Genomic DNA, 15,191 nt, shown 5'->3' on the forward strand with positions numbered 1-15,191 from the left:
ATGATAAATTAAATCCTGCTTCAAAAATTGGTATGCTTACCCCATAAACAAGTTCTCCCACCATCCCATTCCAGATTTTTGTCTCTGGATCCCTTGCTCCATATTTTCCATCAGGAACAATGGCAATTTTGTACTTGATACCAATATGTTTTGCAATTTCTGATGCCAGATCTACACAGTATCCTTCAAACTTGTCATTCCCTTCAAACGTGTCATGGTTTTTCTTGAACATAACATATGGGGCTTCCTATAATGAAAGAAGTAGAACTGTAAAGGAGAAGTGTACCGAATATAGTCTGAAAAAAACCAAACATGTCATGAGCTAACTGAACAACACGCAATTTATAAAAAGTTCATGGACAGTATTAGCAGGTTTAAATTAAAATGTATGAACAGAAATCTTTCTGGCAAGATATAGTCTGCACACTAATTTGGGTTATACATTTCACAATAATTATCGACCTTACTTTGTTTTAAATGACAGACCTTAGTGCAGTATAAGGTAAATTTGAAGTACAAATTGAGGTTGGGCCTATACAGGGCAAAGGGCTGTGAGATCATGAAGGTACAATGCAGACTTCTGACTTCATATCCTCCAACATAGTGGGGTTACTGCCTATGTATCTTCAGATGCAGAGCCTGAGTGGCTTCACTTCTTGAGTTTTACAACGTATAGTTCCTAGGAGGCTACATACATTTTCGTGAGAACACAGAAATACACTCCCAAGGAAATATGCATCTTCCCTTTAAAATAAGCAGTGCAGATTCTGCAAGGTTGTTTAGGATGAACTTAAGTGATATGCATGGACAAGAATGGTAGTAAGTTGACAGTGACTTTACATGTTGTATGAAAAAGAAGTACCAAATATTTTGGGACAGTGAGTGCCATTGAGAACGAGTAAAACCAGTCTTGGAGAGTGGATCTTGCATTCCCTGTATAAACCATACTATCACAATAGTGACCATTATGCAACTGGGAAATCAAGGTAATTTTTTAGCTCTATGTGAATTCAGACTTTAGAAATTATTAAGTAAAACTATACTTTCTGATGGCATTTTAAATTACTTCACATAATTCATATTCAGAGCCAGTTCCAGATGAAATATTGGTCTAATATAAAGGGTAATTTAGGTCACCCTTTGTTTGAATTTACATCACAAAATACTGGCAACTTAAGTTTTCTCTCTGTTATCCCTGGAAAATGTTGATCTTTTGAAACTAACCTTGCTAGTATTCTGCCCATTCCCATCTTTCCTACAGATATAATTAGCACAAGAATAAAAAGAAATTTAAACATATACTGCAGCAATGCCTGCTTCACTGAAACTACAAGAACATCATCTGTGAGCATCAACAATTTTGTGACCTCTATTAGGTGTCTGACAAGGGAGGATTGGTGGTATTACATGAGTGAAGTCCAGTGAGTGCCTTTGCCTGTATAGAGTTTGCATCTTCAAAGGAAAACTGCTGAGTATTACCAGCAGCCTGCACTTTTTACTGTATTCCTATCCCTACTTAAATCACTTTGATCTCAACCACTGGTCACCTAGAGGGAGAGAGGGAGAAAAGCAGGGAGATCTTGACCTCTGCAGAAGTTCTTGATTTTTGAAAGTATTTTGGCCATGTGTATAAAATGTTCTTCCCTCACAAAGACTTTTTGTTCACATGAGAGGAAGAGCCAAAATCTGTGCCTTTCCCCATATGTTATCGCACACAAAAAGGTTTAAAATAAACAGAGGTAAAAAACATTCTGTCCTGTCTGTGATTTAGCCAACTGCTTCCTAGAAGGGCAAAAAGTCTGTCCACTGTCCTACATTTGTGATCTCTCCTTACAAGCTTCAGCTACATTGCAATTGCTCAAAAGTAATTTTGCTTTCCAGAGTCAGTGATTTCCAGCTCTTCTGATTGAGCCATAAATCCCCAGCCAAAGGCATGCAACTAGAGTCCCACCAGGAGATAATTCTGGCAATGGACTCAAAGAAAACAGGCACTGTGAATGCCAGATCAGCTTGCTTCTTCCTCCAAAACTCACTGTGCTTCTGCCTGCACCTCACCACTGGCAGGACTGCTGCAAAAAAAGCATTTTAACTGTTTCTGCGCAGCAAAGCCAAGTGACAGATACCTCAATTTTTCTGTTAAAAGTTAGGTGAACTTCAGCCCTACTACCCAGGAGTTCTGTGAGGGAACACTGAGAAGGGGAGTGGAGTGGCCCTATACTGTCCTTGGTAGGTGCAAGCAGAGACCATCCCATGTAGCCGAGTGACCACTAAGATTTGACAGGGATCTGTTGGGTACCTGGAGGAACTGCACTGGTCCTCTTACCCATCCACCTCCCTTTCTTACACTGATCTCGAGCAAAATACAGCAGCAGGGACTGTTTTTCATAATGCAATTAGCTTATAGAGTAAAGTAGCATGCCTTGCTGTGACTGCTTTCAAAGAAGCAGCATCTGAGTATGATCTGCCAGTGTGGAATGAAAAAATTAAAGATAACAGCAGCACCTACTATCATTTGCTTATTATTTTGATCTTTCCCCCCTAACCTATTTTATTCTTTAATTCTTGTGCCTCTTTAGCTGCCAAGTAATCAGGTATCTATTTTCAAGGTAGAATTTGATGGGGCAATGCGGGTGGGACTGCATGTGAGTTTCTGATAAAGAATGTTTTTTATAAAAAATAAATCAAATAGTAGCCCTAGTTTTAAGTCCTGTATATTTCAGACTTTGAGGATGTCTCAAATTGATGAGGTGTTCAGTTGCTATAATAAAAAGACACTGAAAGGCAAGTTTTACTGGTTTGCTAACAACTAACTTACACAGATAAACTTTCAAGGTCACACTGTGAAGTCATGAAATATCTGAGTTGATCAACAGCATGTACTTAGCCATATTTTGATGCTCTTTTCTATCTGTGGCACTGAAAAAGACCTTTTTATTTTGTATGATCCCTTGCAATAGCATTTTCAAAGTTAGTAGTAATGTTGGTGTAATCATGGTAGTCTAAAAATGCAAGAGCTGCAAATCGTCTGTGGAGAGGTATTATCTTCTATTAAATCAGCTGAAATAGCTGAAAACATAGGCCTACTTTTTAATTGTTTCCAGTTTTAGCATCTTGTCTAATACAAAGATTATCACTGCCCACCATCTTTGTGCTTACTATATTTTTGGACTATGAGCTTTTAACCTACTGATACAAAATCACCTCTGACTTACTGATGAATGAGGTTTAATATTGCAATATTTGCAAGATTTCACTGCTTAAGAATATTCTATGGAGCACTGAATCAGGGAGAAGTCCACATTGAAATGACCAATGACTAGCACGGAACAGATATTTGAAATGGTGCAAGCTTTACTTATATAATTCACAATTTCATAACAATACTTAACATTTGCAAATACAAGTTGATGTCTGCAACAATTACCTTTATAGATGTAAACAGATCATTCCACCACATTGCCACAAATTCATGTGTACAGTTAAATGCTCACAACTGATGATTCATACTATAAGGGAAGTCGGACAAAGTAACTAACCCAAATAACAAACAGATTTAAACTTGGTTCTCCTATTCCAAAGTGGATTTCAAAATATTCACCATTGCAAAAATAATTTGTAAAAGTGACAAATATCTGTGCAAGGAAATTTCTAGTTTTTAGAACAGGTGTGGGACACATTATCACACTTTATTCTGAAAGAAACTTCTGTAAATGTCAATGGAAGGTTTTTTTGGTGACTTTTTTTTCTTTTTCTTTTTTTTTTTCTTCTGAATAAAGTGTCCAGGATTCGGTTTGAAGTCTTTATTATTTTCATGCAACAAACTTCTTTTTTTTTCTCCAGTCTACTGAAGAATTTAATTAATAAAGTTTCTAATGAAAAAATATCTTTCTATTATGAGAAAAAAGCCTATAATTAGAATTTCTGAGGTAAGACTCTATCAAGAATATCAGTCAAAACAGTGATGGTGGTTCTCAGTCACCTAATGAAAGTTGCCTATCATCTTAGATGCCCTAAGGTGACCTGCTTGACCCCAAGGTGCTGTTCTGCAGGTGTTTTGTGCTTGCCTTTTACAGATAGGTCTGATATCCTCAGTATAAGGCATCCACCTATAGGCCTCTGAATCAATTTCTAAATCTTTGTGGAATTACAATCTTGGGGCAAAACTTACCCCACGTGCCTGGAAAAGTACATACACCAGTTAAAACATCCAGAGGGAGAGGGCACATATACAGCATGAGACAGGCAAGGGCGACCCTGCCAGTGTAAGAAATGGGGGACAGGCTGTGTATCCTAGAGCATCTTGAATGTCACTGAATGCAACTGAATCAATACCCTTTGTAAAGTCATCCACGTCTAGGTGACTTGGCTGTGAACTGGATCCTGCCATTGGAACTTAATCTGCCAACACCAAGGATATCCCGTTCAGATATTGAACTGTAAGCACAATTCAGATGCAGCTCACCATCAAGCTTTGGTTTTAAAGGAATTTTGTGATTTTTGAGTTTTGCAGTCTCAGAGTTAAGTACAGAGTTGGCTCTATCATGAAATGTATTGGAGAGTTTGGATTAGTCTTCTGAGCCTACTTCCCTAGATTCTCCCTAAACAACTTGGGACCGTATTTCTGAACTTGCAGAATTAGCGATGATCATTCTCCCTAGCTAGACAAGTCCCTTGCTTTACCTCAGTGTTACAGCAGGGCTGCAAAGAGCATCCCTTCTCCAGTCATGCAATGAGCCTACTATGCATTTGGAGGTGTTACAATCCCACCCCAAAGGGAATGCCTCTGGCAGGTAGGAAATCTGTCCTTCCCAGAGTACAGGAGGCTGTGCATCACATGAGGTGCAGAATAGGAACTATAAATGGCAGTTGGTAAAGAACATCAGCTGCCCCCTGCTGCCTCCTCTCTCTGGGCCACTGCTGCACCACATAGCTAATGGGGATAGGCTGAGAGCCTAAACCACATTTGTAAAATAACTTCTATGCGCTTTCACTATGTTACAAATGAAGAAAACATTTTGTCAAGTAGAAAACACTGTACTAAGTTCTTTGGGTGCAGAGCTGATTCATTATAACGCAGTTTCTATGCAACAGGCATACAGCCACACTACAGCAAAGTAAGCATAGACACATAAAAGCTGAAGAAACAGAGGACAAATTAACTTCTGCTTTTTGGCTTTAGGCAAAAATTAAAGCGAGCCATGCTGAAAACCTGTAAGCTTTTCCTATGCGGCCATGACATCTGTCTTTGAAAACTGAAAAGTCTGACAGCACTGCTTGCAGAAGCTTTTCAGTTTAATGTTGGAAACTATGCATGCAACCAAAATTAAATGTGTCATCTACAATGGTTCAACTTCCCTTCAACATGAAGAGGGCAATGAAGAGGTGAAAAAGTCTCTGTGGCATTTGCAACATAACAAAGAAGAGAAAAATAACAGGAGTCTGAAAGTTATTCTAGTTAAATATTTCTTTTCTTTGTGTGTGTGATCATATGCTTGCAGATGCTAAATACATTGTCCTAGCAAACCAATATTAAGAATCATGGTTCTATTCTGCCTTCAGCATCATGTGTGCAGCTCCCAGAGGAGTTCATGGGAGATGGGCATGATAAGGCAGAATTCACCATATATTCTTATTCAAACCAAATTCCAATATATTTCTCTTGCACTGTGATTTTGAAACATGGAAAGGGGACAGTTTTGGTCAAGAAGCTGTGCTGCTGTCAATTAATTGCATTTATCCAAAAATGACATGCTGCATTAACACAGGGCATGCTTTGGAATACTAATCCAGCTTTTTGGTTTTGCAAACGATCCCATCAGTCCCTTCAATACAGGGACTGGAAAAGTTCTTTTGAAGATAACATTTATTATGCACATCAAAATGCTTCAATGCAAACAGGACAGGCAAGATAACACATTTTAAAAGCTTTCTTGTTTTTCTTTTTTTTCCTTTCTCGTGAACAAAAACCTTTTCTATTACTTTTCATTATTATATTTTACTTGCTTCTCCTAAGCTTGGAGCTATTTATGGAAATTACAGTATTCATGTGTGAGAGCTTCAGTCAAAGGTATCAGGATTGATTTGAGAGGAAAATTTCGACTGAAAGCTTGTAATTCACATCGTTCTCTTCTCAGCTTGGCAAAGTTGAAGGTTAACATCATCTGTTCTAGACATTTCAGATTAGTCACAGAACTTTTCTTGGTGGTTCAGTGCCTGGTCATCCAGTCAGAGGTACAGTAATCCATATGGAAAAATTAGCTCAATGTTACTAGACTGGTGGTTAATACTTGAGCCTTAGTTAGGAATGTTCGCAGCATCTTGGGACTCTTTTCTTCCTTGATCAATTTCTTAAAATAGGATTCTTCATCAGAGGCTGAAAAGAGGAGGACTGTACTGAAGTATATTTTTTTCCATCACCAAATCTTTTTTTTTGTTAATTTTTGTTTTTTAGGAAAAAGATACATATATTTAAAATTTCCCATGCAAAAATAAAATTAAAAGTTACACAATTTGGTTAGGAGTTGCATTCTGAATTCCTGTATAGTAGTTTGGTTGTTTTGTATCCTGGAATGATAACCTTCAACGGGAGATTTGTTAAGACATAATTAATGCATAAATGCTGATACACACTGCTGAAAATCTGGTAATTAACTGTATTTTTAGTTAGAAAATGTCTTGATGCTTTCCTTTGGATTACTTTAAACTCTGGATTGAGTTAGAAAAATTATTTCTTTATAACACCTACAGAATATTCCTTCCCATTTGAGACACAGTTTATTGGGTAACACGTCTTGTCTAAATGAGGCAGGTGAAAAGGGCAGTGAACTGAGATGTAAAATCTTAAAAGCGGTCACGTAAAGGTCACCCTTTGCCAGTTGGCTTTGATAAACATCAGCTTTAAAGGGCATATCTGACTTCAGAGGAAAAAAAAGTTAAATATTTTGTTTAAAATATGGATTTGCAAGAAACAATTTCTTTTAAAAATTGTGAATTAAAAATGTAAATTAATGAAGCAACTCATTCTCCTTTGCAACCACTCTTTAAAAACAAAATAATCCTGGAAAATCAAACTCCAAATCTATATAGATTTTATTAAAAGGGAAATTTTACTGCAATGCTGAATGAACATTAAGAAGGCATCTACTAAATTCATGTTTTCATTCACAATTAAGAATAGATAATCCAGTTTTGACTGGCTGGCTGAACCATACTACTTAGAGCTTTAGCTCTTGCTAAAGTCAATTACTGAGTTTATAATTTGCCAAGAAAAAGGGACACTGGCATTATAGTAATCTCATTTTATACCCTCTGTTCTATTCTGTCATTTAAAAGTTTTGGGTTTTTCTTTTCTTCCAGTGTTCTGCGAATCAAGATTTATCAATTAGAGGTTGTAAGAACTCATATCTCTGAGACTTATTTTAGCAAAAAATGGAAAAGACTGAATTAAAGAAAAAGTTACCGCAACTCAATTTTTAAAACCTGATTTCAAGTGAATCATTATATTAAATGCATACCAAAAAAAATCTTTGCAGACATGACAGTCAGTGTAATTAAGATATATGGCTCTCATCCTCCCACCAACCTAGGAACTGGCAGACTAAATTAGATCACAACTAGAAATGAGATTGTGTCACACACCAGTATAAGCATTAAAAAAAGGAAACACCTTACCAAAATTGTAGTGACAACTACTGTTCTATTCTCAATGGCTGCAGTGTCATTTCCAAGAGTAGGTTCATGCTGAATCAAAACTAATTTATCCATGTCATTCCAGTAACCAACCTGCAAAACAAAATGTATATAATTTATAGTAAGGTCCACATTCTGCATAACCACCAATATAAACTACTTTAAGAACAAGAGTGATCCAAGGACGGTTTTGTCCAAAGGAAATGCTGTCACGTTAGATATGGGAGTGTGCACCTATCACTTTGGGTGTACCCCCTTGCACCCCTGCTGCACAGAGACAGACCTGGTGTCACCTCCACTTCGCTGCTCCTGAGTGATCTGACCTACTTACTTCAACCAGAGACACAGGGTAAATCCCATTTTCATTACCTTGAAGCCTTCCTGGGGCATAAATGAGATACAAGAATTTTTTCTCCCCACATGATTATTTTCATTTGTTAGTCCTCCAGATCTTTTGGTCTTAGAGGAATGAAAGACATCTGGATGACAGTTTTGCAATCCCAAGGCTGATCTCAATTCCTTGCTCCATCATGGGCTTCCCAGGAGACCCCAGCTCTGGGATTTATACCAGGCTTGTTCCACTTAACTGCTAGCACTGACCTTTTATTACCTACATTAGAAGCCCTGTTATTTGTGCTTTTTTTACACTCACAGGACAGACAGTACCAGCAGAGAGTGACTCAGCTCATGCAGGATAAGCATCCCTCCTAGAAAGGTGCTTGCTTTTCCCACTGACTGCAAAGCATGGTGAGACTGAATTCTTCCTAAATATATCTCTGGGAAGTGCCTGCAGGGAGGTGGAACAAATCGGTTTTTTCTCCTTGGCTGTATTTAGGCTGCCATAACCCTTCCCTGAGCAGCTTTAAGGTAAAACAGCTGCCCTTGTTCATTGCTGGCAATGAATTTCTCTAGAGTCAGATTTGAATCAGTTGTCCTTGTAATCCCATGGAAGAAAACCCCCAAACCTGTTCTTTCCCCCTTCTCACCCATTCTCTTTTCTACAGATAGATCATGGCTGTCTGTGCATCCACTGACAAGGCTGCTGAGGCTTTTTGCTCTGACCCAGCACTGACAGCTCCATGTCAGATGGACAACACGAACCCAAGCCTGTCAGCAGCACAGTGTTCAAATCCCACCTCAAGGGGCTCCCTGCTTGCTGAGAACCTAATGAGTTGGGAGACTGATCTTTCTTCCCAGCAGGATTTAACAGACACATGATCTAAAAGGTTTCTATCAAAGAGATGCAATTCAACCAGGCGTGGCTCAGTTTCCGGGAGCACCTGGGGACGAGTCAGCAGCAACTGCCCCTTGCTCCCTTCCTTGATTAATTAGGAGTTCATGAGACCAGGACTTGGGAGAGAGGAATGCCTTGCTTATCTTACTAGAAAAGGAACAGGAATTTTAATGGAAAGTGGGCTCCAGGCAGAACTTCAATGTGAAGCAAACACGCCCAAACCGTATGCAGACAAGTTCTGGTATATTTAGTTCCTTTTCTTTTTGAGATTGCTCTTACAGTACTGGAGCCTTGATTTAGGTGTTTGCAGCTAACAGGAAGTGTCAGCAGAGCTGATATAGTGGAGGGGAAGGTTTCCTTCCTAGTAGTATGCACTTCTAACAAATATTCTTTTTCAGCCAGATAGCCATACCGCCACAGATAAAATTGATTATTGAAAATGTGGAGCTCTTGTCAAAAAAATGTGGCCAGCTAGAGGCAAAATATGTACACCAAAATCTGGCAGTTTGGGGAATTATTATGCTAGTGAATGATGATTTTTCATTGTGCAATTCTTCACTGCTATAAAGTTCAGAAGGAAAGCAGAAAATGAATGATATACTGTGCTACAGAAGTAAGTACAGTATGAAAACTCAGACAGAGATAAAGGCATTATTTGAGGAATGACAGGCATCTTTTAAAGGAATTTTAGCTTTTGTGCATTGGTGTGAGCTTATATGAATTTGGTGCTAACCTGCACTAAAGTAACTCTGGAACTAGATTACTGAATAAATATGAAAGCCCTATCTAATACATGAAAGATATGTCATGACACTTGTATAAAAGTATAGAGATACACAGTCACTTTAGACCACTAAATAACAGTATGCTTTCCCCTAAATACCTCAGCTCCACAAGGAAAAAAAAATTCTCAAAGGATAGGATTGAATTTAGCTATAAAAATACCTCCAATTCTATTTGGGTTGCAACTGAACTTCATAGCAGTTGCATCCACTTATGCAGAGGCTGAATTTATCTTTTAGGGAAAAAGTACTGCAAAAATATGCGCCTCAAAGTAAATTTGCCATAACATCTTGGATTTGAATGAACAGTGTCCTTTCTGAAGGCCTCTGCACCTTGTAGTAACCACTGAAGTGATCCTGTTGGAGCTCACAAGCCACTGAGGACAAGAAAATACTGAAACATTTTGATAACTGGTTTTCATGTTGCCAATTTGGAATTCAGAAGCCAAATCTTAGATTGTCTTATGCATCAAATGTTGGGTTTTTTCTTTTTCTTTTTCTTTTTTTTTTTTCTTTCTCATTTTGGTGATAGGATGCATGGTGAATGACACAATTACAGATTTATTGAGCTGGGAAGGGACCTCTGGAAGTCATTTGGTCACACCCCTTGTCCAGCCTAAAGCCATTTGCCCAGGACTGTGTCTGGATGGCTTCTGAATGTCTCCAAGGATAAAGACCTCACAATCTCCCTGCACAACCTGTGGCAATGCTTGGTCACTCTCAGAGTATGAAAAAGTATCCCCTAACATTCAGAAGGAACCTCCTGTGTTTCAGTTTGTGCTCATCAGCTCTGGTCCAGTCCCTGGGCACCAGTGTAAAGTCTGTATCACTTGATCACAACCCTCCAGACACAGGAGCCATTCCATTACATCTCTGTGATCCTTGTCCTCCTGCCCTTTCCCATCAGCAGCAAGTTTTGTTACTGCTCTGCAGAGAAGAACCAAGTAAGAAGTGCTGCATAGATGAAACTAACGTGAGCATAGGCTGATATTTCCCATTTTACTAAACCATGTGGAAGTCTGCCTCTGTCTAGCTGTGCCATTTTTTAATGGTCTCTTCACATATTTAAAGCTGTGGGCAACAAAAATCACTTTTCTAAAGATTAGATCCATGCATTACTCTGACTGGAAAGGCAGCTGGGTGACTCATAAGTCATGTTATGTTGGACATGAGAAGAAGACAGTAATAGTGAAGGCCTCTTAGTTCAATTAAGTACAGTCATTTCTCACATATTATATAGGATTTGTCAGGCTGGACTACAGAGCTGGTCCAACGATCACATATAAAGCACTATCTAATACATGAGAAATAAATTCTTGTGAGTAGCCAGATCTGTCAAAGCTGTTAGGACTTGTTATGTCAAATACAGGTAAAGACTTAGGAGTAGCAGAGAGGCATGACTGAAAGGTAAGAAAAGCACCTTGGGCCTCTAGCACAGCTCAAACAAAGCTCCTCTGTTTGCAATCACCCTCCCCTTAAACTGCAGGCAAGAAGAGAAGAAGGGGACATCCCTGCAGTTGTGCCAGACTGAGACCTCCCCCATAACAGGTGACCAAGCTTGAAACATCAACTCTTCTCAAAAGTTTGCTGGCAAGTAAATTCCCTAATGAGTTACTGAAGTTAACCTTCAGTAACCTAATTAAACACATCTATTTGCACCTTGTCATCCCTCCTGTACAAGAGGGAACAGGGGATGGAAAGGGCATAATTTCCTCCAGTGTACCCCAGCCACCCATACATCCTCCTGGCTGGCAAAGGTATGGCATGGAGACTGGAAGGAAGCTGGGCTGGTAGTCAGATCAGACACATTTTTTGGCACAAGACAGCAGACTTCCCAAGAGGGGAAAGACAAACTCACCTTTCCCAATTTATTCTTCAGCCATCTGTCACACTTTCAAAAGACAACTGCAGCAACAGGCCTTACATGCAGGCACATGCTTTGCTTTGGTCTGTGACTCTATACTGGGATATAGTGGCAATTTTTTCATCCAAGTGAGTAATTCTGCTCTGGGTCTGAAGTTTAACACTCTGCCTCCTCAGCTCTGTGGCAGGTGACTGTCTCCAGGGACACACAGTTCACCTGACAGTATTTACTGCACTTGTCACTCTGGCCAGCAGCAGAGGACTATTTAACTCAATTTTGATTGCTTCTCAAGCAGCCATGAGTACCCTATTCACCATCGCCTGCCTCCTTTTCTTGTTCTGATGACCGCACAAGCAAAATAGGTCACAATGACTCAAAAAAATGAAAACTCTTGAGCTTGAGTACATTTTCTGCTTTTATTTGTTTTATACTATGATAAATGGACGAATTTCAGCACAGAAGAGAAAGAATCAACAAAGTACCCAAGCTTATATTTTCAAAGTGATTGGGCTGAGTGATAATGAGCATTCAGTCATGAAGGATCTGCTTAGACATGTATTAATGTGCATTTGCTTGCAAGCAACCAAGCCAATCAAGCACACAGGATTAGATACTGCAATAAATTTCAGAAAATGCAAGTATTCAGGTCATTCTCTCTTCTTCTTCTCTCCTCTTCTGTCCTTTCACCCTTAGAAGCCCAGTGTTAGTTACAGCCTATGGTTCATGTTTGCACAGAATGTACAAATCAACTTGCTTAAAAATGAAAGTAATTTTCAAGATGGAAATCTTGGGATAAGATACAAGAAATATCTACTATTCAGAATTCTGACCATTTTCCATCACCCAGCAGCCTGGCAACATGTCATCCAGCTGGTATTCATTAGTATGCTTGACTGACTGACATCCCACCACTCCAAGATGCACACTTGTTTTTTGTGTTCCCCAGTCTGAGGCACTGAATCATAGCATCTAGTAGAAAACGCAGATAAAAACTGCTTTCACCAGAAATATCCATGCTCTCAGCGTATTATACCTTTTCCAACTGCAGAGTCCACTTTTATATAAGTTTGCATAACCATTTCATCATACACAACCCATTTATATGATATGAGGATGGCAATGTCAGCACATACCTTCCGAGGGCCGGTGTTTTTTAGCTCAAAGACATCCATGGTGTAGTTGACCCTGCGACCGTAGTGGTCGAACTGAACATTTCCAGTCAAACCTTGTATTCGAACCTGCAGATGGAAGAAAACCCACCATGAAGATCCAGCCTTATGCTTTTTATTTCAAATGTCACAGAGCAGTACAAGTTATCCTGGCCACATCCTTAGATTACCACAAGAACCCTACTGTAGAACAGTTCAAAGAAACAAAGTTGGCTACTTTCTTTATATTCTTTTTTCCTGTTGAACCATGCTCAAAACAGGTTTAGATATGTCAGTATCTAACTGCTAACAAAGACACACAGTGGACCTTCCCTTCTTTCATGCTGTGCAGATCAACACGTTCCAGCTGCAGGTTCTAAAGAGAAATACATTTTTTACTATTCTCATCACTCCTGGGTTCATCTGAAAAAACCTAAAGGAAGTCTGGCCTGAACTCACATGTCTTTTTAGCTCCCACTCCCACCTGACAGCAAGCAAAGCAGTTTACTATAAGGAAAGATGACACAGGGCTGATATGGATAGGACTTGAAAAGGGTGTTTTCAAAGCATTAGAATGAAGAAGGCCAGATGTGAAGCCTTACAATTGGCTGTGGTAGTTTCCCACCACCAGTGCCTCAGCTGAAACCAGAACACTTTTTCTTTCTTTCAGCACTTTATTGTGTCACTGAAGGATACCCAAGCTGTGGTCTTTGTCCCAGAGAAGCCATATTGGTAATGGCTTTGATTTTACCAGGATCTGGCCATGAAAACCTCTTTGGCAGAATTTGAAGTCTCATGCTGTCTGCCTGAACACAGATGCCTGACTTAATGTTTCTCTCAATTGTTACAGATCTGTGCATCTGCACAGAATATGTGAAGCATACAAAATGCTTTATTTCTCTCCCTAAGAGTCAGGATGTGGCTTGAAATCACTTACTCTTTCCCTCTGTCCATTTCTATCTGCTGATTTTTCTCCAGGACTGAAACCTTGGCTTCCAGGCACGGAGCTGCCAGCTCTGTCAGCAGTCACTTCTCCTCAGCAGTTTCTCCTGAGTGGAGTCTGCTCATTTGCAATGATTTAAATTCTACTGCAGGATTTTTATTTTTGTTACTGTCCCATTCAAAGGAAAGGCTAAATCATCTTGACAGAGATCTGGAACTTTCTAGGCATCCATATTCATCAGGAATTCACAATCCTGAAATAACCCATAGCTCTGGGTTATTTCTTTTTAAAGAAAAAACCCCAAAACTACCTATATGATTTCCCTGGGAGAAGTCTACTTTTATTGAAGATGACAGAAACATATTTGAAAGGTTATATTATGTGGTTATACCTTTTTTCTTAAATGACAATATCTGTACAGCCAGGTTATTTGCAATAGTAACAAATGAACTCAGCAGTACAATGGAGGAAGTTCCAGCTATCTCAAAAGATCTAACAGTAGCATCAAACAGTAGTAGTTCCTCTCTGCCTTCATTCCAAGTTACAAATCAGAACAACCTGAACAGCCCAAGCTGCTTGCAATTTCCAAGTGAAAAGTAATTTTCCCTCTCCTATTACTACCCTTGTGCATACTGTTTTGCAAGTCACGTAGTGTGCAACTGGTATCCAAAATTCTAAAAGATCCCTAGAATAAAGCCACCCCTTACCTGTTTTAATGTCCTCTCCATATCAATTCCTTGACCCCATGGGGCTGCAGGGTTGGCAAGACAATCACCAGCATTTCCTCTCCTTGAAATATCAATTTTCTGTCTTCTAAGATTACGGAAAGTTTCAGCCATCACAAGTACTCCATCATATGTCAATGCCGATGTATACTAAACAGATGGACAAACACAGCCCTTCAGAGTTGACCAAAAAAAAATCTGCTGTTTCAAGATAATTCTAGTTTGATTCATTATGCAGCTGTTTCTACACCTTCGCTTAGAAAACAGCTCTCCTCAAAATCAAAAGCAATTTTATCTAAGGGACAAATGTAGGACATTTCAGTAGGTACAGCTTTAAAATTGTATTTCCTAAGGGTAGAAAAATCTGCATCTTAAGAATTAATTAAAAAGAAAACAAATTAAATTTGAAATATTCAAGTATTTTTCCTTTTTTTTTTTCCACTTGACTTATACAATAGGGAATAACTCCATCCACCCAACTTACTCAAAAGAAAAGAAGGAAAGAGTAATTCACTGAGAAAAAAAAAAAAAAAAAAAACCCTGAAAAAATGCACAGCTAATGAGCAGATATCCAGGCTACTGGAACTGTTAGGAATGATCAAGAGTATATTCTTCCTATTGGAAAACCTGTGTTTGATCTTTGCCTGATAGGTACCTGAGCAATCTGTTCTTCTACACTAACTACAGCAACTGCTCTAGGTTGATAACATGCCAAATGGAACGTTTAGAACAAGTCTTGGGCAGATGTTAGCTTGGAGCCACATAAACAAAGGGGTGCTTACTCAGCATGGTCCTCTGATAAAAAC

The 15,191-nt window shown here is 39.0% G+C and overlaps 1 protein-coding gene across 3 annotated transcripts in view; it reads right to left on the minus strand.

Annotated features, from left to right (window-relative positions):
- GRIA4 (glutamate ionotropic receptor AMPA type subunit 4) overlaps positions 1–15,191 on the minus strand; it is a gene marked incomplete at both ends in the record, with an annotated part of 215,795 nt that overhangs the window by 55,088 nt on the left and 145,516 nt on the right. For 2 of the 3 annotated variants that reach the window (XM_084226960.1, XM_084226961.1), the window contains 4 exons: positions 41–247; positions 7,672–7,782; positions 12,703–12,807; positions 14,368–14,535. In XM_084226960.1, coding sequence (XP_084083086.1) covers positions 41–247; positions 7,672–7,782; positions 12,703–12,807; positions 14,368–14,535 — 591 coding nt within the window. Of the gene's footprint in view, positions 1–40; positions 248–6,340; positions 6,374–7,671; positions 7,783–12,702; positions 12,808–14,367; positions 14,536–15,191 lie in introns of those variants that run through there. The other variant, XM_084226962.1, reaches the window with a different exon arrangement.

Source organism: Fringilla coelebs (genome assembly GCF_963513975.1).
Source record: "Fringilla coelebs genome assembly, chromosome: 2".
Taxonomy (NCBI): domain Eukaryota; kingdom Metazoa; phylum Chordata; class Aves; order Passeriformes; family Fringillidae; genus Fringilla; species Fringilla coelebs.